Source organism: Microtus oregoni, unplaced genomic scaffold (genome assembly GCF_018167655.1).
Source record: "Microtus oregoni isolate MIOR12 unplaced genomic scaffold, Mior012 000021F_ref0000039, whole genome shotgun sequence".
Classification (NCBI taxonomy): Eukaryota; Metazoa; Chordata; class Mammalia; order Rodentia; family Cricetidae; genus Microtus; species Microtus oregoni.
In genome coordinates, this window is record NW_024543080.1 from 31305840 (window position 1) to 31329152 (window position 23313).

At 38.6% G+C, this 23313-nt stretch overlaps 1 protein-coding gene across 1 annotated transcript in view; it reads right to left on the reverse strand.

Annotated features, from left to right (window-relative positions):
* Nucleotides 1-8514: 8514 nt before the first annotated feature.
* The window catches only part of Dthd1 (death domain containing 1), a 62380-nt gene continuing 47581 nt past the window's right edge, over nucleotides 8515-23313 (reverse strand). Inside the window, exons 9-11 of the mRNA XM_041671066.1 lie at nucleotides 22871-22928; nucleotides 16864-17188; nucleotides 8515-8658 (exon numbers count right to left, since the gene is read on the reverse strand). Of these exons, the coding sequence (XP_041527000.1) occupies nucleotides 16866-17188; nucleotides 22871-22928 (381 nt within the window). The 3' untranslated portion in view covers nucleotides 8515-8658; nucleotides 16864-16865. The remainder of the gene's footprint in view (nucleotides 8659-16863; nucleotides 17189-22870; nucleotides 22929-23313) is intronic.

A 23313-nucleotide genomic window follows, 5' to 3' on the forward strand; every position in this document is an offset into this window, starting at 1 on the left:
TTTCCTATATACATCCTTTCTAGAGCCAGCCTCAGCTTTACTCACTGCAGTGTTGGCCTAGGTAACCCAGGTTAGCCTATGGGTTGCTCTTAGATTGAATGGCCAGTGTGAGGCAATATAGGAAGTTGAGATACAGTATGAGTCTTGTTCATGTCTCTCCTGATGAAAGCTGTGTCTCTCAAAGGAGTCAAGTGTCTTCATGACTAACGTTCCTGTATAGGCTCTATCTAGGTCTAGCACTTTCTTCTGCTCTAGAACTTTCTTTGTCCAGGTCTAGAAATTCCTTCTTTTGAGGAATTTGTTGATAGTTTCTAAGTTCTTCTGCAACCCTTTGTTTGAGGTAAACTTTTTGCTATGTCTCTTGAAGAATGGCTTCAAAAATCAATCCTCATTTAAACTTTCTGTGTATGTGACGAGACATTTGAGGATATCTTTCTAGATATGGGACTGTTTACATAAGGGAAAAAACATAAAGGATATAGCATAAAAAGAAAGAGCAGTAAAAGGCCACAAAGCTATCAGACTGGATGCTATGTATTTTAAGTAAACACGAACTTCTTCAAAGTAACACATTTAGGTTCAGGAAGCCCCTAGCCTGAAAAATAGTATTATTTGTTTGGATAGGAAATGTTATATATTGTTTCTTTAAAAGTGGACTTCCTGAAAGTGTGATATTAATATTAATTAGAGTAAATATTTACCTCTTTGGTCTATCAATATCCAAATGTCTAGAACTTAGAATACAATCATTACTTAATAAATAAATTTTCAAATTGAAGAGGTGTGAGAGTCTTTATTTAAAGATACACATTAACAGACAATTGGGTCAATGATTTAACTTGTGGATTGGTAGATGAATGAACAAAAAAGTCCTTAACTATTTTATTTAAAGGAGCTTTGAAACATTGAATCTGATTTTGAATATTTCTCAGAAATACAGTGATGTATACTAAGAGAAACTCAGGAAAGATTAGCAGAAGAAGCATGCTGTAATTGAGAAGGCTGCCACCAAGTATTCTGTTGCCTAAAAATTGTCCAAATTGTATTTCTAGTTTTTTAAGTACACCGTTACCAAAGCAACCTGGGGAGGAAAGGATTTATTTTGTATTAAAGTTTGTGAACCATCATGAAAAGAAGTCAAGGCAGGAAGTCAAGGGAGGACTCTAGAGGCAGATACTGAAACCATGCTAGAAAGCTGCTTACTGGCTTGTTCTTAGACTTATGTTCAGTTCAGTTACCTTTCCTATGTCTCCCAAGGTCAATTTCTCAGGGATTGCAAGCACTACCTACAGTGGCCTGGAAACTCTTTTTTTTTTTTTAATTGAGAAAAGGAGAAAAAAAAAAAACAAGTTTCCACCTCCTCCCAGCCTCCCATTTCCCTCCCCCTCATCCCCCCCTACGCCCCCTCCTCCCACCCTTCTGCCCCTCCCCACACTCCTTTCCCCCTCCCTCTCCAGTCCAAAGAGCAGTCAGGGTTTTCTTTTTTTTTTTTTCCATAAAACATAAACTTTGCCATCTTGATCATTGACAAGTGTGTCGTTTTGTGTTAAGTATCGTTGTGGAACTAATTCACAAGAACTGAGACTCTGTCCTTCACACACACACCACCCTTGATCCTACTGCAGTTCTTAGCAGCTTCAAATGGCCAAAAGACACTTAAGGTCATGCTCAACTTCCTTAGCAATCAGGGAAATGCAAATCAAAACAACTTTGAGATATCATCTTACACCTGTCAGAATGGCTAAACTCAAAAACACCAACGGTAACCTTTGCTGGAGAGGTTGTGGAGGAAGGGGTACCCTCATCCATTGCTGGTGGGAATGCAATCTTGTGCAACCACTATGGAAGTCAGTGTTTCGGTTTCTTAGGAAATTCGGGATCAACCTACCCCTGGACCCAGCAATACCACTCTTGGGAATATACCCAAGAAATGCCCTATCATATGACAAAAGCATTTGTTCAACTATGTTCATAGCAGTATTATTTGTAATAGCCAGAACCTGGAAACAACCTAGATGCCCTTCAATGGAAGGATGGATGAAGAAAGTATGGAATATCTACACATTAGAGTACTACTCAGCGGTAAAAAACAATGACTTCTCGAATTTTGCATGCAAATGGATGGAAATAGAAAACACTATCCTGAGTGAGGTATCCCAGACCCAAAAAGATGAACATGGGATGCAGTCAGGGTTTTCTGCCCTGTGGTAAGACCTAGGACCTCCCACCTCCGTCCATATCTAGGAAGGTGAACATCCAAACTGGCTGGGCTCCCACAAAGCCATCACATTACGTAGGATCAAACCCCCGTGCCATTGTCCTTTGCGTCTCATCAGCCCTCATAGTTCGCCATGTCAGAGAGTCCAGTTTTTTTTGTTTTTTTTTTTTTTTTTTTGGTTTTTCGAGACAGGGTTTCTCAGAGAGTCCAGTTTTATCCCATGCTTTTTCAGTCACAGTCCAGCTGGTCTTGGTGAGCTCTCAATAATTCAATCACCAATCGGAAAACCGCCTTATAGGCTTGCATTCAGGTCAATCTGATGTAAGCATTTTCTCCATTGAAGTTCCCTCTTCATAGCTGAGTCTAGCATGTGTTATGTTGACAAAAAAGAATAAAAAACTACAAACATATTTATGTTATTTTTCTCTTTTTTTTTTTTAACTGAAGCTGAGGACTGAACCCAGGGTCTTCGTCTTGCTAGGCAAGTGCTCTGCCATTGAGCTAAATTTAGAGGACTTCGGATTTACTTGTAAACTCATGAAAATCTGAATATAGGAGAGTGAGGTGTTGCCAATAGGGATTTTTCTCAAAGATAATTTCAATTTTCAGTCTGTTTATTTGATAAAGGATATCAAATATGTATGAAAACAAAAACTTGCTTATGTCTTAATTACAACAAATATTTTATGAAACAACTGAATTCCATTTCATTCTATTTGACTTCTTCATATTTCTATTTCCTTATAACTTTCATTAGAAAACACCATAATAAAATGATATGAGTACATGCTGGAGTATACTAAATATCTCCAATGGAAAAAATACTTCATTTATAACATTTGCTAATTTTGTGGTATAAATTCTACCCATACTTTCATTCACTGTGAGGTTGCTCATAGTGTAAGACATCCTTCTTAGACTACATCTCTGATCCCGCTCCTATTTTCACATCACTTTATCTGCCCATAGGTGGGAAAGGGTCTCCATCAATAAGGTCTCATTGATGGGAATACATCTGCCTGCCTACACCAGTACACATTACCCAGCTCAAGGTCACTTCCTGTCAAGATATCTTCAAAGTCCCCTTTGCCAGATAAAGTAACATAACTACAAGTTTTGGACACTCAAAGATGCATTTTTCTTCAGAATGAGATTTGATAATATAGATAATACAAATAAATATAAAATGTAAAAAGTCAATAGATGTTAACCACAGTTTTCATGATCATTATCTTTTTAAACATTTTTATGTTAGATGTTAAAAGAACAAATGTTCATTTATACAAGGAAGCTAAGCAGTAAATCCCCATACAAATAGTGATCAAGTATTTAGAAAGCTCAAAGCTCATATCTTTCTCCAAGACACTGTGATTTATGCTCACAATGATTATTATAAAGTGTATCAGCAGGATCACAGACCTTCTGAAACTTCAAAGACAGATGAAATCGATCTGCTATGTTACTACTCTGTACTAGCCAATTTCCTATGTGCTTTAGTTGGAATTTTCTTGTGAGTACAATATCAATTTTTAATAAGGAAAAGTGCCCTAAAATTTAAGAGTAAGGTGACTTTGGATGCAGGGAAAACAATAATTCATATTAGGAACATATTCTGTTCAATAAGAATGTGGGTGAAACATAAGCAAGAACAAAAGAGCCAGGCAAGAAGGTTCCTTTAAGTTCAATAGGATTCTGACACTGCATTTTGTCTTGAACACCTGTTTCCCTCTTACTGAAAGAGGAAGTGAAAAGAGCAAGATAGGAACCTGCCAAGGACAGCATCCCCCAAAACTCATTTACCCTGACCTGGTTCCTGCAGCATTATACCACCTCAGTTTTAGAACTTCACAAAACAGAGCTTCTGTTTGGGGACTAAACTTCTAACCATGAGCATATGGAGGGCATCACATATTCAAAACACAATATGGGTATTCTAGTCTTTCCAATCACCTCCTTTCACTAGGAAATAAACATCATTTGGACCTTGGAATCACAGGATAGATTTCCAGGCAGTAATTGGCATGCAAAATATTCCTCTGTTTCTTTCCTACTTCTATACAGATTTTCTCAGAGATGGTATAGATCAAAATATTCACACTCATTTATCTCAATATAAGACAATTTCTATTATCACAGAAAATGTCTCTTTGACAATTTTATTATTATTGAGAATGTTAAGTGGTTCAAATAAAAGGATCATCTTTTCCTCACATCTCCAACATACTTGATTTTCCCTGTTATCAACATCTTTAATTGATGTGATGTATTTATTATCAACAATGAACCAAGAGTGACATAATGTTGACCTATAATTATGAAGAATAATACCAAGGCTCCACATTTTAGTCATTATGTGACCCTGTACTTTTGTTTTCTAAGATGACTACTCAGTTTAATTTTGATGTCAGATGTTGAAGAGTTTTCCTCTTAATTGGGATTTGATTAATGTTTCTACATTACTAGACTGTGTTCTGAGTTTTACAAAGAAAACCCCAAATAAATAATCCCCTCATGACATCATATCATTGTACGTGTGATCAAAGAGGACTTATCTTTTTACAATTAATATTTATTTTTTCCCCTCCACATGACAATTTTGGTGAACTGTTGGTGTTTTCTGATACATTTTCACTGTCTTTCCCACTGGATTTCAGTGTGAATACATCTGACTTAGCCTCAACTTATCTTTTTTCACTCATGTCAAGTCCACTGAGAAGTCAGTAGTTGTTATTTTTCATCTCCATTACTGTTCTTTGGCTTCTGTTTTATTTCTTTCTATAGTTTCCATCTTTGCTGAAATCCTCCATTTTTACATCCATATCCATATTTTCCAACTTTTCCTAGTGAGTCTTACAAAATCACCAACAAATGTTCAATGGTGCTTCCTGTGTCTTTATCATAATTGAGTTTTGCTTTGTGTAGTGTTGCTTTCCTTGTTCTGCAAGATTTTTCCTCCCAGTCAAATTCTTGGCACTTGCTATGATATTCTTAGTAGCTGATGGTGACAGACAGAAGTAGGGTTTCTGACGTGAACTAGCATCATGGAATCACGGGCTTTCTAAGTGATCTCTGCCTTACTGGTTGCAGATCTCACATGATCTGATTCGAATTTCCCACTCATTCCATAGTGCATGCTGCACTTGCCTCTCTCTAGTTTCAGTATATCTTAGCCTATGTTCAGTGTATTTTGAGGTTTACTACAGGTAACTAAAAGCTGTTTACCAAGAAAGAAGCACCAGGCAGACACTTGATCTTCCCTCAACAGGGATTTCTTTCATTTTCCAGGCGTTATAGTAAGGAAGCTATTCTGCCTTGTTACACCAGCCTTTATCCTTTCTTCTAAGTTCCCAGTGGAGAGGCAAGAGAACATTTATCAGGAGGGTACAAATTGCTCTTTTGTTTCCAGTTTCAGCAAGCTTTATAATCCCGCACTTGAACCCATTCCACTTTTAACAATTTTCCTTAAAATTTTGACTTTAAATCTTCCCACAACTTACTACACAACCCTATGTCCAATCTGTGACCTTTTATGCATACCGTTGGTTATGGATTGTATATTTTCCTTATAAAAATAACTGTCCTTTCTTCAAATTCAGCCCAGTTTATAACATAAGATCTATGTTACACTCAAGAATACTTATAATTTTATTCTGGCTTTTTGAATGTAAACAATGTCTTTCCCCACTTTTTATCCCTAAGCAGAAGAAAAAAGTCTTATTAATGTTTAAGTAGATTTAAAGACCATCATTTTTCACTTAAAATATTTGAGTTTATTATGAGTCTTCTACATACTGGACTTCTGGCGGGGCGGGGGGCTGTGAACAGATTTCAAGAAACCTGGACTGAAGCTGGTTAATTGAGTATGTGGACTGTTATTCCAATGATATGAACTTTCTTATCTACAAAAAGGAAGATATTCCTCTCTTTTATATTCTCAAGACTCTCCATAATTTTCTTCAGTGGTAGTTTACAATTGTTAGCAAAGCACATATTTTCAAAGGCTTTAACTTCATGTCTCAATTTTATGTAATGAAGGCTTGAAATTAAAACTCAGAGATACAGATTTTTCTGGCAGCAAATTCAGTCTTGATCAATTACCCAGAATGCGATTACTTAGGAAGTGGTGCTGGAAGCCCTAAAAACTACCTGAGCTTCACTGGGTGAAGAGTACTATGCTAACTCAACAACTTATCAAGGCTCTTAACAAAGTGTAGAATCAGCTGCTAACTGGAATAACACAGCAGAAAGACATAAGCCTTTCTCTAAATAGCACCCATAGAATTAGAATCCTAAAATTTTAATAGGAAGTGGAATTTTTATTTTACAGGAAATGACTTCAGTCTGTATTTTAAGGCTTTCTTTTTCTAAATGTATTTTTAACTAACATAGAATTATATCACTTTCCATCCTCCATCCAGATCCTCCATGCTACCCTGACTGTAACCCACAAACACTCATACAACTTTCAAGTTCATAGGTTCTTTCTTTTAATATTATTGTTATATATATACATGTATATGTATACAAAATATATAAATACAGTCTGCTACATTTATTTTTCTGTTTTTGTGTATATATTTTTAAGACTGATCTTCTCCATTGGATCAATAAGTTGGCTTTATCCCAAGATAATTCTTGTTCCAGCAGTTGGTAGTTGCCTTTAGTACTTTGTCTATAGTTGGGACACCACAAAAATTGCTCACTTTGAGGCTATCATACTCACTGATCCTGGTTTTTGTTCTATCTTTCTTCTGCAGCTATTTCCAGGAGAGATTGTTTCAGAGCAGACTTTCTGGAATTTGCGATTGTTATGTCCTTTCTTCCTTAGTGTCCCTTAGCCATAGATACGGGAGCTGTGATGGGATCCTGGTAATTCATTGACTTCTGCATATGCCCAGTTGTGATTTTCTTTGATACTTTCCACTTGTTAAGAGAAGTTTCTTTGATGAGGGGTCATAGCTATACATCTTCGTGTGTATACGGATAAGAATTAAAATGTAGTAAGCTATTTGTTGGTCTAGCAAACTGATAGTAGTGGGACTTTTTCTAAGGCTCATGAACTCACTATCCCTAGGAAACTGGCTAGATTTCCAGTAACAGAGCTTTGTTTCTAACCTCTTCTAGAGTTTTGGAAGTTGCTTTCAATGCACTTTCTGGTTACTTAGGATATTATATCCTTCTGGAGTCTTTGATGGAGTTGAAGAATTTATAGTTATAGGTATAGTTTTCCTTAGTTATGATAAAAAGATAAAATAGTCATAAATATTGTAACTGTAATTCTTGCTTGATACTTGTTTCTTTATATGTAATTTTACTATGTTAAGGTTTATTTCCTTTTTATTTAAAACAGAAAAGGGGAGGTGATGTGGGATTTCCCTCTGTATGATGTAAATACCATTGGTTGATAAAGAAGCTGTCTTGGGCCTACACAGGGAATAGAGGTAGGCAGGGAAAACTAAACTGAATTCTGAAAGGAAGGAGGCATAGTCAGAGAGAAACCATGGAGCCCCCACCAGAGACAGATGCTGGGAACTTTACCTGGTAAGCTACAGCCACATGGTGATGCACAGATTACTATAATTGGATTAAATTAAGATGTAAGAGTTAGCCAGAAATATGCTTAAGCTATTGGCCAAACAGTATTGCAAATAATACAGTTTCTGTGTGATTATTTCAGGTCTGAGCTGCTGAGCAGCTGGGAACCACCAAGCAGCCTTCTCCTATACTTAGTGTCATCAATTATATTTGTATTTGTCATTCCCAGAAAATTTCAAAAAGTTACACATTGTTCCTATAAACAATTCTACATTACATCAACAGTACATTGCTTTGGTTAAAGAAACTCAAAATGCATTCTAACTTAAAGCACTCTACAGCAGTTTCTTTATGCTTTGTTTTGTTGTATCAAATGAGTATGAGACTTTTTTTTATTTTATTGAAAAAAAGGAAAAAAAGGTTTCCGCCTCCTCCCAGCCTCCCATTTCCCTCCCCCTCCTCCCACCCTTCTCCCCCTCCCCCCACTCCTCTCCCCCTCCCTCTCCAGTCCAAAGAGCAGTCAGGGTTCCCTGCCCTGTGGAAAGTCCAAGGACCTCCCCGCTCCGTCCATATCTAGGAAGGTGAACATCCAAACTGGCTAGGCTCCCACAAAGACAGAACATGAAGTAGGATCAAAACCCCGTGCCATCGTCCTTGGCTTCTCATCAGCCCTCATTGTTCCCCATGTTCAGAGATTCCGGTTTTATCCCATGCTTTTTCAGTCACAGTCCAGCTGGCCTTGGTGAGCTCCCAATAGATCAGCCCCACTGTCTCAGTGGGTGGGTGCACCCCTCGTGGTCCTGACTTCCTTGCTCATGTTCTCCCTCCTTCTGATTCTCATTGGGACCTTGGAAGCTTAGTCCAGTGCTCCAGTGTGACTTTTGAGATAATCATTACTACTAGAACTGAATTTAGAAAAAAAAAATTACATTTGTAGTATATTGACTATATATCACATTCTTTCTTTTATTCTAAAATATTATTACTTAAGTACCATGCAAAATGTTTTTCTCAATATGTAAAGGAATTTCTTTTTAAGCTCTTGCTGCTTGCTGTCATCCTCGATTTTGTGTGAGACATGGGGTCCCCCTTGTGGTTATATTGATGCATTTGCACTGACCGTTTGAAAAGGAAAGTCTCTGAATGTATTATAGACAGTGAAGTGAGGCTGGGGTCACTTCATGGTGTAGGCCCTCGGTGTCTGTACAAATGACCCCAAATGAGTCTAAATAGAATTATAAAAATAGTGCATTCTACTTTAAGTCTTTTAGTGTGCAGAATATTGGAGTATAATTTAATCATTGAAAATGAAACAAAAAGTGAATTCACATCAACTATACAATAAGTGGCTTCCGGAGGAGTCAGCCCCTAGGCATGACCACAGTCAGCTCTTCTCATTTCAGCACTGCAGACCTGAGTTTCTTTCTTCCTGGGGGGACTGGGTGAGGACTTCTTCCCCTGCTCCACCCTCTTATCTTGGCTCTGGGCTCCACTCTGCTCAGCCTTGTGAACAGATACATCTTCTCAAATGACATCTCCAAGGGAAAAACTCTTTGTAGTCAGCATAGACAGAGTTTTCTCTGTTCTCTTTCTTCCCTCCTATTACTCTTGGCACAGTGCTAAGTACAAAAGTTAAAAATTGCAAGAGTGCTTTGGGCGGGACATAGAACACACTGAACACTGCCCTTCAACTTTATGAGAAAAAACATGACCTGAGGGACTTGGTGACTATCCATAGTACAAGAGTGATTTAGAGGGCTAAGTTCTCATTGTATGAAACTGATTTTAACAACCATTCCACATGCGTCAGAATCTATTTGACCAGAAAAGAAATCGTTCTTAACCTGGCTGCCTGTGAAGGACTTAGCCATTGTGCTTTCTAGGGCCTACCTGGGGCTAAATCAAGCAAGATTTACTATAATCAGCCACAGATTTATACTGACTTAATATAGAACTATTTTGAAAATTACTGTGTTATACAGGAGGATCATACAGTTAACACAGATTGGGAAGGACGACCAGGGACACATCTGGAACACAGCAAAATTGGGTTTACTGACTCAGTTTAACAAAGGAGGCTGAACATCAAAGGGATGGTCAGTGTCTCATTACACTAATTAAAGAGTCATTTGAGTACATGGGGTAAGGTTATTGTTTTAATGGGCACAAATCAAAACAGAACTACACATGCAGAGGTCAGCATCAGGTCTCCTGGGCAAAGTGGACCTCCCTGGTAACATTAAATCTGAGATGGATAAGCAGTCGTAGGTCTAGAGGCCTTTTATCTGGACAAAACCTGGGTCCTAGGCTTGTAAATCAAGAATACTTTTCTGTGTCAAAGCGGCTTCAAGCCTCTAGGCAAGCAAGGGACTTCTTTGTGACTGATACAATTTCAAGTGGTAATTCTTCTTACATTGGATAATTTGGAGAACAAAGTTTCTCTCTGTGTAAGGTATCTGCTGTCTCTTGTAGAGGATGCTTCAGAGGTATGATGTGTGGGGCAGTAGAGATTCCTATTAAATCTGTGGTCAGCTTTACCTATGGCTTGTGACTAGTGGGGATAAGTGTTAAAATCCACACACATTTTTCTCTTTTCAAACACGATATTTTCCCCACAAGGTTATCTTTTGAGTGGTTATTGTATGCCATGTCCTTTGCAAAACTCTGGGGCCCCACCAATTCACAAAGGCAAGGAATTGTGCTCAAGAAAGCTAAAAGGTGATTGGAAGAAAATATGCATCAATAGACAATTATAATAGTTTACAGACAGTCTGCAGCTGTATACTTGCAGGTAAGGTTCAATGGACATTAAACCTATCCTGGGAATTCAGGAAACAGAAACACACTGTCAAGTTTATAAGCTCTACAAGACTGATAAGCAGGTAGGGTACTAGCTCAGGGTAGAAGTAAAAGGACTTTGAAACAGAATTTTCTAGGGTTTTGGCTATTGTTTCTGTTTATTTTGGGTTTTGAGACAGGGTCGGTTAAAAGCACTACCTGCTCTTCCAAAGGTCCTGAGTTCAATTCTCAGTAACCGCATGGTGACTCATCATCATCTGTAATGAGATCTGGTGCTCTCTGGAGGAAAAGACCTGGTCAGTCATCCTCATCAACTTAAACCATGAAACCAATACTGACAAGTTCAACAGAATTACCATATATGGGCTGCTTATGTATGCTTCATCATTGCCAGGACAAAAATTTCAATTCGAAATGTCTTCTTATATTGCTGAGGGTGGTTTGAACTTGATGTTCTGCTGTCTCAGCCTCCAGATTACTGGCATTGAGCACAGTTGCCACCACAGCCAGCTGAGTCCTGGTGTCAGAGTTCTGTGTAATAGGAGTATCCGAATGAGCAGGAGACAAGCTCCTGGTCTTTGTGTAATGTGCACAGAAGAGGGTGCTGACTCACAGAATGTAAACAATGGTAACAAGTGAGTAAACTAGTTAATGTGCTAGATAATAAACTGGAGAAGATTGGACGAGGTAGTGAGTCAAAGATCGAATGACTGACATGACATCTCTGAAAAGGTGCAGAACTTGCTGTGACTTTCTGTGAGGTTAGATTACAGAAGCAATGCTTGGGTGAGCTTCTGGGAATCCCCTAGCCAACATCCGCCCTGACATGGACCTCACCCACTCTTTCATTCTTACCCCATGCTGTTGCCTTTTTAATTTGAGGGGACAAGACTTTGTACCTTCAATAAATCTCTCACTCCACAACAGATTTGAATTCCTCACTGAGAACGAATCTGCCTGAACAAAAACAGTTTCTTGAAGATACCAATAGTAGCTGGAAAGTTTTGTTTGGAGCCTTCAGAACTTAAATACTTTAGGTTTCCTTTTGTCTGCCCATACTTTACATTAAACCGAAGGTTGAGTCAAGGGCTTACTTCTTACCACATTCACCTTCTTGCTCACCAACCCCTGTCTTTATGGGGTAGAACCTTGTGGAAACCATGTAACTAGTCATGGGATCTAGGGGATCTTTAACCACTTGGTGTGGAGACAGAGATGCTTAATGTACTGAATTCATGAACCAGTTCAATTAAGTTTTTTTTATTAATTTCTTCTCTCATATATTATATCTCAGTTGCAGTTTTTCATTTTCTCTTTCCTAGCCCTGCCCCCATTCACTCCTCTTCCATTTCCCTTCAGAAAAAGGCAGGCCTCCCAGGGATATCAACCAAACATGGTAAATCAAGTTACAATAAGACTACGCATTTCCCATCATATCAAGACTGGAAGAGGCAATCCACTAGGAGTAAAGGGGTCCCAAAAGCAGGAAACAGAGTCAGAGATATCGCATGCTCCCACTATTAGGAGACCCACAAGAAGACCAAGCTACACAACTATAGCATATATGTATAGAGCCTAGGTTAGAGCCAAGAAGTTTCCATGATTTTTAGTTCAGTTTCAGTGGACTGCTATGAGTCCAGGTTTGTTGATTCTGTGTGGTTTCTTGTGGCAACCTTGATCCTTCTGGCTCCTAAAATCCTTCTTCCCTCTTCCTCCGCCCTTCCACAAAATTAACTGAGCTCAGCCTAACATTTGGTTGTGGGATTCTGCACATCTGTTCCCATCAGTTTATGAATGAAGCCTCACTGGTGATCATTCTGACAGGCTCCTGTTTCTGAGTATAGCAAAGTATCATTAGTATGAATCTTTTGCCAGCCTGTTTGGTTCTATCCTAGGTCTCTGAGCTGTCTGGTCTCTGGTTCCTGGCCCTCCAGGCAGTATCTGTGGTGGGCTCCCTCTTGTGGCATGGGTCTCTAGTTGTATCAATTTTTGGTTGGCCACTCCCACAATCTGTGCCATCAGGTTAGATATTTCTTTATGCAATATTCCATTTAAAATATCATAATGTCTTTCTGAGAAGTACTAGTTTAGAAAAATAGACCTTTATCTGCAGACATTAACTCTTCTGAAAACTGAATTATGATGTTCTCAAAGCATTCATTACTTATTTAAGACCTTTCTATTTTTCTATGAAACACCTTGAATTTTGTACTCCAGATACAACCATTTAATCAAGATGACTATGGTTAAGCACCATAGGTTTTGTTAGCTTGAATAATAAATGTTGATTTTTATCTAATTTTTAAAACAAGGGGCTCAATATTTAGCAAAATGATGTTGGTAATAGGCTTTCACTGGTGAAGCTGGTGACTAATGTAAATGGTAAAGCATCCATAACCCTGCGTCCTATAAAAGAAGCATTGAGGTTAAATTAATTTTACCAGCCTACACTTCATTCTCACTCTTAGGGAGAGGAAAGAATGCATATGCTTGAAAGTATGCTAAAATAAAAATGTATGCCTATATATGCTGAAAGTAGGCAAAGTATTTTCATATTAGCCCTGTATATGACAACCTGAAAATAGAATTCATTTCAATGCCAATCTGCAATAGAATATATGAATAATTTGCTGGGTGGTGGTGGTGTGTGCCTTTAATCCCAACATTTGAGAGACAGAGGCTGGTGGATCTCTATGATTCTGAGGCCAGCCCGATTAACAGAGCAAGTTCCAGGACAGCCAGGGTTACACAGAGAAGCACTGTCTTGAAAAACCAAAAAATAACATTAATAAAAAGAATGTGTGCATAATTTTATTTTTTCATAATGAAATATTGGGTGAGTATGCAAATGACCAAACTATGGCCATGCACAGCAAAATGACTTCATTTCACCAGCATAAAATTGAAATAAAACTCAAACATCACAGAATACATGTTACATTTCTCAATGTAAATATTTTGTAAAATTAATGATGATATATCTTTTATGTAAAACACTTAAAGTAATTGAAAACACACATAATTAAATAAGACATTAATATTTGAAACTATGAACTGTATACAAATTATATGACTCCCCTTGTAAATATACACTGCCATGTTTCTAGCAGGGAAGGTGAGGTTGAGATTTCAATAAGAAAGAAGTGGGATAATTGAGTAGACACAATTAATGGAGCCTTGTCTTAAAAGAAAAGGGAATGCATGGAAAGCTGATGTGGGATTTCCATAAGTATGCTGTGAGTATGTTTTATTGCCATTGGTTAATAAAGAAGCTGCTTTTGGCCAATGGCTTAACAGAATATAGCCAGGCTGGAAAAGATATATAGAGAGAGTAGACAGAGTCAGAGAAGATGCCATTTCACCACTGCAGGAGACAGATGTTGGATGCAAGACAGAACCTTACTTGTAGACCACAACCATGTGGAGATAAACAGATTAATAGAAATGGGTTAATTTAAGATGTAAGAGATAGCTAAGAATATGCTAAAATCATTGGCCAAGCAGTGTTGCAATTAATATAGTTTCAGTGTGATTACTTCGGGTCTGGGAAGCCGGGAAAAGAACAAGCAGCCTCTGTCTACAGGAAGCAGAAGCTTCCTCACAAGGAAGTTGGTAAAAACTCCAGACCTAAAGAAAGGAGCAAAGCAGTTACCAAAACCCAGGGGAGTGTGGTTTCCTGGGGAGGAGTTTAAATGAGAGATACAGCTTTATATCCACAATCACAGGGAGGAAATTGGGACATTGTGTAACCAGCTCCCTCTCTCCAGGCTTTTGCTAGGTCTCTTCAGTAGGCACCCAACTGGAAGGCAGTGGTTCTACTAATGTGATCCAGGTAGATTAGCACATCAGACAGCATAGGACTAGGGTGCGGCTGTAGGGAATTCTGGAACATTTTTATGTGTTTCCTTATTGTTTTAATGTTTCAATAATATGAGAAATGCTTTAACACTGGAAAAACTGTGTTAATGTGTGCTAAGGGATGTATGCATATATTTTCTTTTAAAATAAGCATTTAAAAGTATGTGAGAGAAAAAGAGGTAGAGGAAGAGTAGACTTTGTACAGAATGTATGAAACAAAAGTGTGCAGGTACAGAGTTTTTGTGTGTATGTATGTGCTTGAGGATATACATGTTGAATATGTATATGAGACATGGATGTAGACTGCTTGTGGCATAATATGCCTGTGAATCTATGTGAAAGTATCCAAGTAGATTTGATAGTATACCCATGTGTATATATGTGATTATGCATATGAAAAAAAATGTGTTTGAATAGGTGAATATATTAGTGGTATGTTGCTTACAGTATTCAGATACTCATGATGTACAAAGATAGGTGTAAGATGGTAAAGTAGATCATATGATAGAGAGTGAGATTTTGGGAGGGGTTAAAAAATTGTGCTTGTTATTGTTTATTTTTGGCTCTTTGCGGGGGGCATCAAGCTCCCAAATAATCACAAAGAGGTTTATTCTTACTTATGAATGCATGGCCTTACCTTGGCTTGTTTCTAGCCAGCTATTAACTTAAATTACCCTGTCTACCTTTAGCCTCCAAACATTTATCTTTCCTAGTCTATACTAGTCTATATACCTTTCTTTACTCCTTTCTTTGTGGTTTGCTGTGTAGCTGGGTGGCTGGTCTCTGGCATCCTCCTCTTCTTCTTTCATTCACTTGTCTTTCTACTCTTCTTCTCTTCCTATTTGTTTTCTCTGCCTGCCAGTCCACCTATACTTTCTCCTACTTATTGGCCTTTTAGCTTTTTATTAGACCATTAGGGGTTTTAGGAAGACAAAGTACCACAGCTTCACAGAGTTAAACAAATGTAACATAAAAGTGGCAGGATAAAACAAACATTAAATCTTTCTGCAATTAGAAAGGCACTAAATATTTTACTTTGTTCTCTGTAGTCAAGAACATAAGCAAATATGCATTGTCCTTTTGGATGCTGTGTAAAAGTATTTCTTGACGAATAACATATGACAGTCAATTGTGACTGTCTTAGAGAAGTTCTCAATATGCTTGCTGTCTGTGTAGCTTTCTTTCTGAGAATTTCTCTTCTTTTTTAACCCTCATGTTGATGCCTATATTAAAACATCTTTAGTTAATGCCACCTCTGCTTAATGCTAACTAGTTATGAATTTCTTTTCTGTGTTGAACCCACTAACCCCAGTTTGACCTGAGTTCAGGTCCTTAATAAAGAGAACATCTTAGCCTGTAGTATTGTGCCTCCTTCGCTGACCTAAACCCCAATGTTTATATAATAAGATTTCTCTTAATTGTGTAATAAACAACCTCTATAAGGAATTGAAAGAGACCTTGGGTTACTGTATACAACTTCATTTTTTTCTGTATTGCTTCATTTCCCTGATAATGAGTATGAAAAGACACCAATTCCAAGCAATCTTGTTATGAAAGAGCTTTTGGCAGAAAGAGGCTGAAGTGTTTTATACTACTAACTTATTTTAAGAGTTTCAGTGTCCTAAATTTGGCATGTTTCTGCCTATCATTGGTATCTATTATTTTACATTGTCACATGTGGGCTTTTGTCATCATGTAAATGGAATTGATTGCCTGGAGTCATCGAACAACTAGTTTAATTTTATATAACAATTTTTAAAAGCCATTCTCTATATCATATATTTACTTCACACTTAGTAAACAACCTTATCTATTAAACTGCAAACTGGTTGTGGTGATTTGCAAGTGAATGGACCCCAAAGTGCATGGCACTCTTAGGAGGTATGGTCTTGGAGTACACGTAGGCTTGCTGAAGGAAGTATGTCACTATGAAGGCAGACTTTGAGATTTTGTATATGTTCAAGCAATGCCCAGGGTCTCAAACCATTTCCTGTTTCCATTGACCTGTAAGTCAAGATGTTGAACCCCCAGCTCTTTCTCCTGTATCATGTCTGCTTGCACACCATCAAGTTGCATCATGATGATAATGGACTAAACTTCTGAAAAAGTAAGCCAATCCATTTAAATGTTTTCCTTTATAAGAATTCCCATGTTCATGGTGTCTCTTCACAGAAATAGAAACCGTAACTAAGACACTGGGAAAACTCTGCTGCAAATGCCTGTAAGCTTAGGTGAACCCCTGGTGCTATTAGTTACTGAAAGCATATCAGTCATCACTGAAGGTGCAGACGCCCAGAGATGCCTTTAGTTGTTTGAGGAGTCTCCTTTGTTTCCTCCAATCACTTCAATATCAAGTCAATTCACTTCAAATTGTCTTAGTAACTGGAAAAAGTTGACACCCAGTCTTTAAAATCCATGAGTCATTTTCTAGGATAAAAGAAGAATCAACACACCTTTAATCGGCAGCCACATCCAACCAGGGCTGACGTTCCGTGAACACCTTATGCTCCCACTTGAACTTGAGCTCTTCTGCAAGATCACCCCGGCCTAGCTTGCGGAGATGGCGAGCCAGGAGGCGAATTTTGTCCATGGAAGTCGGGAGTGATCGTTTCCAGAAGCAAAGCAGGTCGTGGATCTGCTCTGTCAGATCGTCTGGGTGCTTGAGTTTGATGAGCTGAACTGTGCTGCGGCGCAGAGGAAGGGATGCAGTGAGGATCTCGACACCTTCTTCAGAGAGCTCCTCTGCCAACCAGTGAAGTAAATTATCCCAAAGAGCCTCTGTCAGGACACGTGTAAGGTTAGGTGAGATTAGTGAGGTTAGGATTCTTGTTTAGTCACTTGCTGATCTAACGCTCCTCACCAGGTCATGTGAAATCTATCTGCTTTCAGGTCTAGCCTCTGAGAAAAGAAACTATGAGACTACCGAGGTAGGCTGTCGAATGTCTGCCAGTACTAAGGTCATCTGAGGGTACCAGCTACTGCAGAGGCTTAGCAATGCTAGCATCCCTAGGAACCAGAAGGGCTTGTTAAAATGATTTTTATACCCCATTCATATAATGTTTGAGCAGTAAGTACTAGGGTAAGATGGGCATATGGTGGTTTTAATGAGCTCTCAGTAGATGCTGATGCTGGAGTCCAGACCACTGCTTGAATAGTACTGTGTTGGAGGATGTTTTCCAGGTACAAGCAGATATTTTTTTATTAGTACTAATATAATGAATAACTACATCAGCTAGTCAATTTTCACAGGGATATAACTACACATATATCCACAAAAGCCAGAGTACTCGGAATGCATTTCTATGGAAGGTCCTCTAACAAAAATTTCCAATGACCTCTGCACAATATAGACTTGCAAATACCTTGAGTAGATTTAGTATGATCAACACAGCTCTGACCAAGTCTGGAAACCTGTTCGTCTCTTGCATTTCTGATTCCATTTTGCAGTCATTATTTGTTGTGGTGTGTAATTTAGACCATCTGTCTGTGTAAGGTCCCCATGCCCTACTCTCTTCTATCACGGCCACTTTTCTCCTGGTTTGCATTCACTCTCAGCTTCGACTACCTGCAGGAACTACTGAATGCACTTTCCTGTGAAGATTACTTAAGAAAAGGGGCAGATACAACCTGGTTAGTTTCCAAACAGTGTTCTCCTAGCATCAGGCAAAGCACACATTTTGATGTTCATTGCACTTCATAGCTCATCCTCTCTCCATGTCTTTCCTTCCTTCTTCTGAAATTAGGAGGCAGCCTTATCACCAGTCTCGCCAATAACTGTTCACTCCCCTAACCACAATCCCTTTGTCCTGTCTTGTGTTTCCAAAACAAATAGAAGCCAGGCTTCACATTTCATTTTCTTTCTTTTCCTTTTTTCTTTCCTTTTCTTTTTTTCTCTTATTTCCTTTCTTTCTTTTTGCATTGCTAAAGATCAAGACCAGGATTTGCTCCATGGTCACTAGTTTCTCTACCACATCGTAGACTGTAATTCTACCACTGAGCTACATCCATCCACCGTCTAAAAAAAAAAAAAAATGTGCTTCATAGTCAATGAGATTGCTTCCTCCTATGTGGTCTAAATTTCTCAACATTATTACTTTCCTCTACACCCTAGACTTCCACAGCTCCAGTTCCTCTGTTCCTGTGTAGTAAGCACTTTCCTCCATCACTAGCAGCTATCTGCCATTTTCTCACTCATCCATGCAGCTACTTCCGGCCTTATCCCAGTGCTGCTCTAAAGGCTCACCTCTCTATATCCATGATGGTCTTAGAATCAAGCTAAAATGTTTCCTTTTTCTCTTCATTGGTTCCCGGTACCCAACCTTAATCCTGCTTTCTTAACATTTTCCAAACTACTTGGGCTTCCCATAGTCATGAAAAATATGTTGAATGCAACCAGCTATGCTACTTTCTATCAAGCATATTATCTGAGATATTGACAAATGCACTTAGAAATCTTTTTTTTTTGAGAAAAAAAAGTTTCCGCCCCCTCCCAGCCTCCTATTTCCCTCCCCCTCCTCCCACCCTTCTCCCCTCCCCCCACACCTCTCCTCCTCCCTCTCCAGTCCAAAGAGCAGTCAGGGTTCCCTGCTCTGTGGAAAATCCAAGGTCCTCCCCCCTCCGTCCAGGTCTAGGAAGGTGAACATCCAAATTGACTAGGCTCCCACAAAGCCAGAACACAAGGTAGGATCAAATCCCCGTGCCATTGTCCTTGGCTTCTCATCAGCCCTCATTGTTCGCCATGTTCAGAGAGTCCGGTTTTATCCCATGCTTTTTCAGTCACAGTCCAGCTGGCCTTGGTGAGCTCCCAATAGATCAGCCCCACTGTCTCAGTGGGTGGGTGCACCCCTCGTGGTCCTGTTCTCCCTCTCAATTTAAAATTTTCTATACCCAATACCAGCAAATTCTTTCTTCTGTCCTAAGCCTACTCAAACTGTTCTAGAGACATTTGGTTACTACTTACAGCCATTGGCTCTTGGTCTGCATCTTCTGTGACGCACATTGACCATGTTGTTGTTGTTGTTGTTATTATTATTATTATTATTATTATTATTATTTGCAGTAGCAGCATTTCATGGCTACCCTCTTTTCTCTCTTTCCTCAGTTCACTCATCTCCGCAGTGTAACTCATTGTAACCTTCCTGTGTCAGTTCATTTGAATTTTTAAGGAACGTATTTTTTTTTTTAATTTATTTATTTATTAAGGATTTCTGCCTCGTCCCCACAACCGCTTCCCATTTCCCTCCCCCTCCCCCGATCAATTCCTCCTCCCTCATCTGCTCGAAGAGCAATCAGGGTTCCCTGACCTGTGGGAAGCCCAAGGACTGCCCACCTCTATCCAGGTCTCGTAAGGTGAGCATCCAAACTGCCTAGGCTCCCACAAAGCCAGTACGTGCAGTAGGATCAAAAACCCACTGCAATTGTTCTTGAATTCTCCGTATTCCTCATTGTCCGCTATGTTCAGCTAGTCCGGATTTATCCCATGTTTTTTCAGACCTAGGCCAGCTGGCCTTGGTGAGATCCCAATAGAACATCCCCATTGTCTTAGTGTGTGGGTGCACCCCTCGTGGTCCTGAGTTCCTTGCTCGTGCTCCGTCTCCTTCTGCTCCTGATTTGGACCTTGAGATTTCTGTCCGGTGCTCCCGTGTGGGAACGTATTTTTTTAAATCTAATTTTTATTCAATATTTGTTTATGTGTATATGTCTATGGGTTACATATGAGAATGTGAATGTACATATGACATAGTGTTTATTTGTAGGTTAGAAGATAACTGGAATTTGGAGTCAGTTCTCTCCCACTGTGGAGTACAGGGATTGAACTGAGGTCTTTAGGCTTATATGGAGAGCACTCTACCTGCCAAGCCAACTTGCAAACCCCAGATATTCAATTTCTTATGTCTCCCCCCAATGAATTCATGTAATTTTACCTCTCTCTTACAGGTAACATCCCTCAATCTACTATAGATTCATCTTTAGCTTTGTTTTTCTTGAACATACTCTAGAACTGAAATATTTGCCTCTTTGTGAGTGATGAACTTATCTATATTACTATAGAACAGACAATTGAGATATCATATTTATAAATCTGAAGCTATCAACCTTTGGCTTCTTTCCAGCTGCCTGGGTCTTGATTCCATTTGTTTGCTTCTTTGATTTTTTTTATTGTGGTAGTTTGCCTGAGTAAGCTTAACACTGCTATTATTCAAATTTCTCAAAGCCCATGTCACATACTCTTATGTCTAAATACTCTCTCAACCTTACAGATTTCACCCTATTAACCATTCTTTCTGTAGTTGGGATCTTAAATATTTTATTTAAAAGACCCATGTTTCTTAGCCAGAGGTGTTATTAAGAGGTGGAGGGATCCTTTGGAGGTGGAGCCTGGTGAGAAGAAGTTATGTCATTGGGCTTTTCTTGTTGGGGGAGCACTATGACCCTGAGGTCTTCCTGTTTCATTCCATTTTTTCCTGATGGGATGATATGAGCAAAACTCCTCTGCCATATCCTTCTGCCACAGTGTACTCTCCTGCCAGAAAGTCAAGGTGAAACTGAGCCAAAACAAGCTTTTCTCATTTTAAATATTTTTGATATTTATTTGTTTTGTTTCACATGTGTTCATGTTTTAACTGTGTGTATGGCATACCATGTGCATGCAGCACTAACACGGGCCAAAAGAGGCCGTCATATTCCCTGTAACTGGAGTTACAGATAGTTGTTAGCCACCATGTGGGTACTGGGAATCAAATGAGTTCCTTTGCATAAGCAACAAGTACTCTTAACCATTGAACCATTTCTCTAGTTCCCTTTCCCATTTTAAAAATGATTTCCTCAGTTACTCTGTCACAGTATTGGAAGACTGACCACTACAAAGTTCTATCTTCTTGCTGAAAGGAATTAAAGTTCTCATTCATATTCTTGCTATTAATTTTGGCTTGCTTTTGAATTTGACACAGCTAATAAGAATTTGAGACTTGATCTGATCTTGTTAATCACATTTTATAAATCTATTGAAAGGCAGTCTTTGTTGTGCAGGAAAGCTCACTGTACACTGTGGATGGGACAGAGTGCAGAATATTCTTCCCACAAGGTGGGCTTCTAAGAAGAATCGCATAAAGTATGATAAGTGAATGCACTGGAAAGCAAGGTCATGGAGGGAATGCGATGGTCTGTTCTCATTAACCCCATGACATGGACAAGATGATAAGGTATAACACCAGGTCTATGCACTTGTATTTGCTTAATCTACCTGTAAACATCACCCTATCCTTTGTTTGCCTCAATAAAATTAAGAACTGTTTTGTTCGCACTACCCTTTTAGAATTCTGAAGCCTGGAGTCCCCTAGTTTGTCTCCATTCAGATCTTTAGAATATATCCTTTGTCTTTCAGACTTAGCCTTGCTGGTCATGCGACAGGTCAACAACCCAAGTCTAATCCCATCTATGATCATCCTTCCATCTGATGACACCTGGAACTTCCTAATACACATAATGAGGAGTGCCATGTTTTTGTACAATCTGATGTTCATTGACAAAAACAACTATTGTGTTTTTATTTAAACATTAAATTTCTTTAAAAATTAACAACATTAAACTTTCTGAGATTTCACTCACTTCAGCTGTGCAAACTTCACCTGTTCTCTTTTAAAATGTATGTCTTTGATAAAGTATATAATAATAAAGTTTATTCTTATTCTGTATACAATGCAGATTAGGAGTGCCTGGATTTTCTGCACTAACCCATAAGGACTGCTAATCAGGATTCCAGTCCATTCCTGGTGGATCTAGTAAAGTATGGTGAACAATATAATAAATTTGATGAGCACAAATTACAGAATTTGTAGACTTTACATTATTAAACAATACATTTAAAACTTAAATAAAATAAGTATGTCAAGTCCTATTTGTAAACTTGCATCTTTGTTAGGTAGCTACATTCTTGTTAATATGAAACCTCACTAATTATGAATAACCACAACCAAATATTTTCCCTCTGCTTTCAGAGCTCAAAGTGATCAGCATTACACAATAAAACCTTATCTTTCTTGTTGCAGTGAAATGCACACCTCAATTTCACCTTTACTGACACCTAAGACAATCTTTAATTGACAACATTTGGATACTGACACATGGAAATTAGAGTTAAAGTTGAACAATTTTGCAATGCTACAAAACTATAGTGTATTTACCAAACCTTGAATTTCTATGTGAGCAAAATGCTTTATAAAGCTCATATTTCTATGAATTACAATATAGTTATAATCATATATATATATATATATATATATATATATATATGCTATTTGAGGTTACATGTACATGAATTCTCAAAGAAGTCCATTGATGGGTTTTCCTGCAATGATTAAGTGTTACTATCTCACTTCTTTTATATAAAAGAATTCAGTTACATGTAAACTCTATGACAATAACAAGTAATTTGACTAGGACAAAGTGAAGGGTCCTTACCTAGAGGGTCTGTAAACACTCTTTTGGTGCTCTGTGGTCGGTTGATTACTTTTTCGTGCTGCTCAGAGAAAGGAAAGCACAGTAAGTGAAGGAAGTTAAATTCTGAAGAACAAGCTCAGTCTCCACCCAAACCTCACCCTTGTTGGCAAGACTCAAGCTGCACACCTTGCAAACTGAGACTGTGTGTGTGTGGGGGGGCGGTGTTCACCAGTAGTTCTGTGTTAGTTCAAAGTACAACAACCCAGATGCCTCAAAAAATTTACACTTAGTCATATTTAAGCATCACCATAGAAACCACATGAAGTCCAAACAAAACTAAAATTGAGGATAATTTAAAAGACAATAGCATAAAGCACCCCATGAACTCTATCCCCAAACCATGATATTTCATAAAGTCAATGTATGCCAGGAACTGGACCTTAACACTCAACTCAGGACTTGGT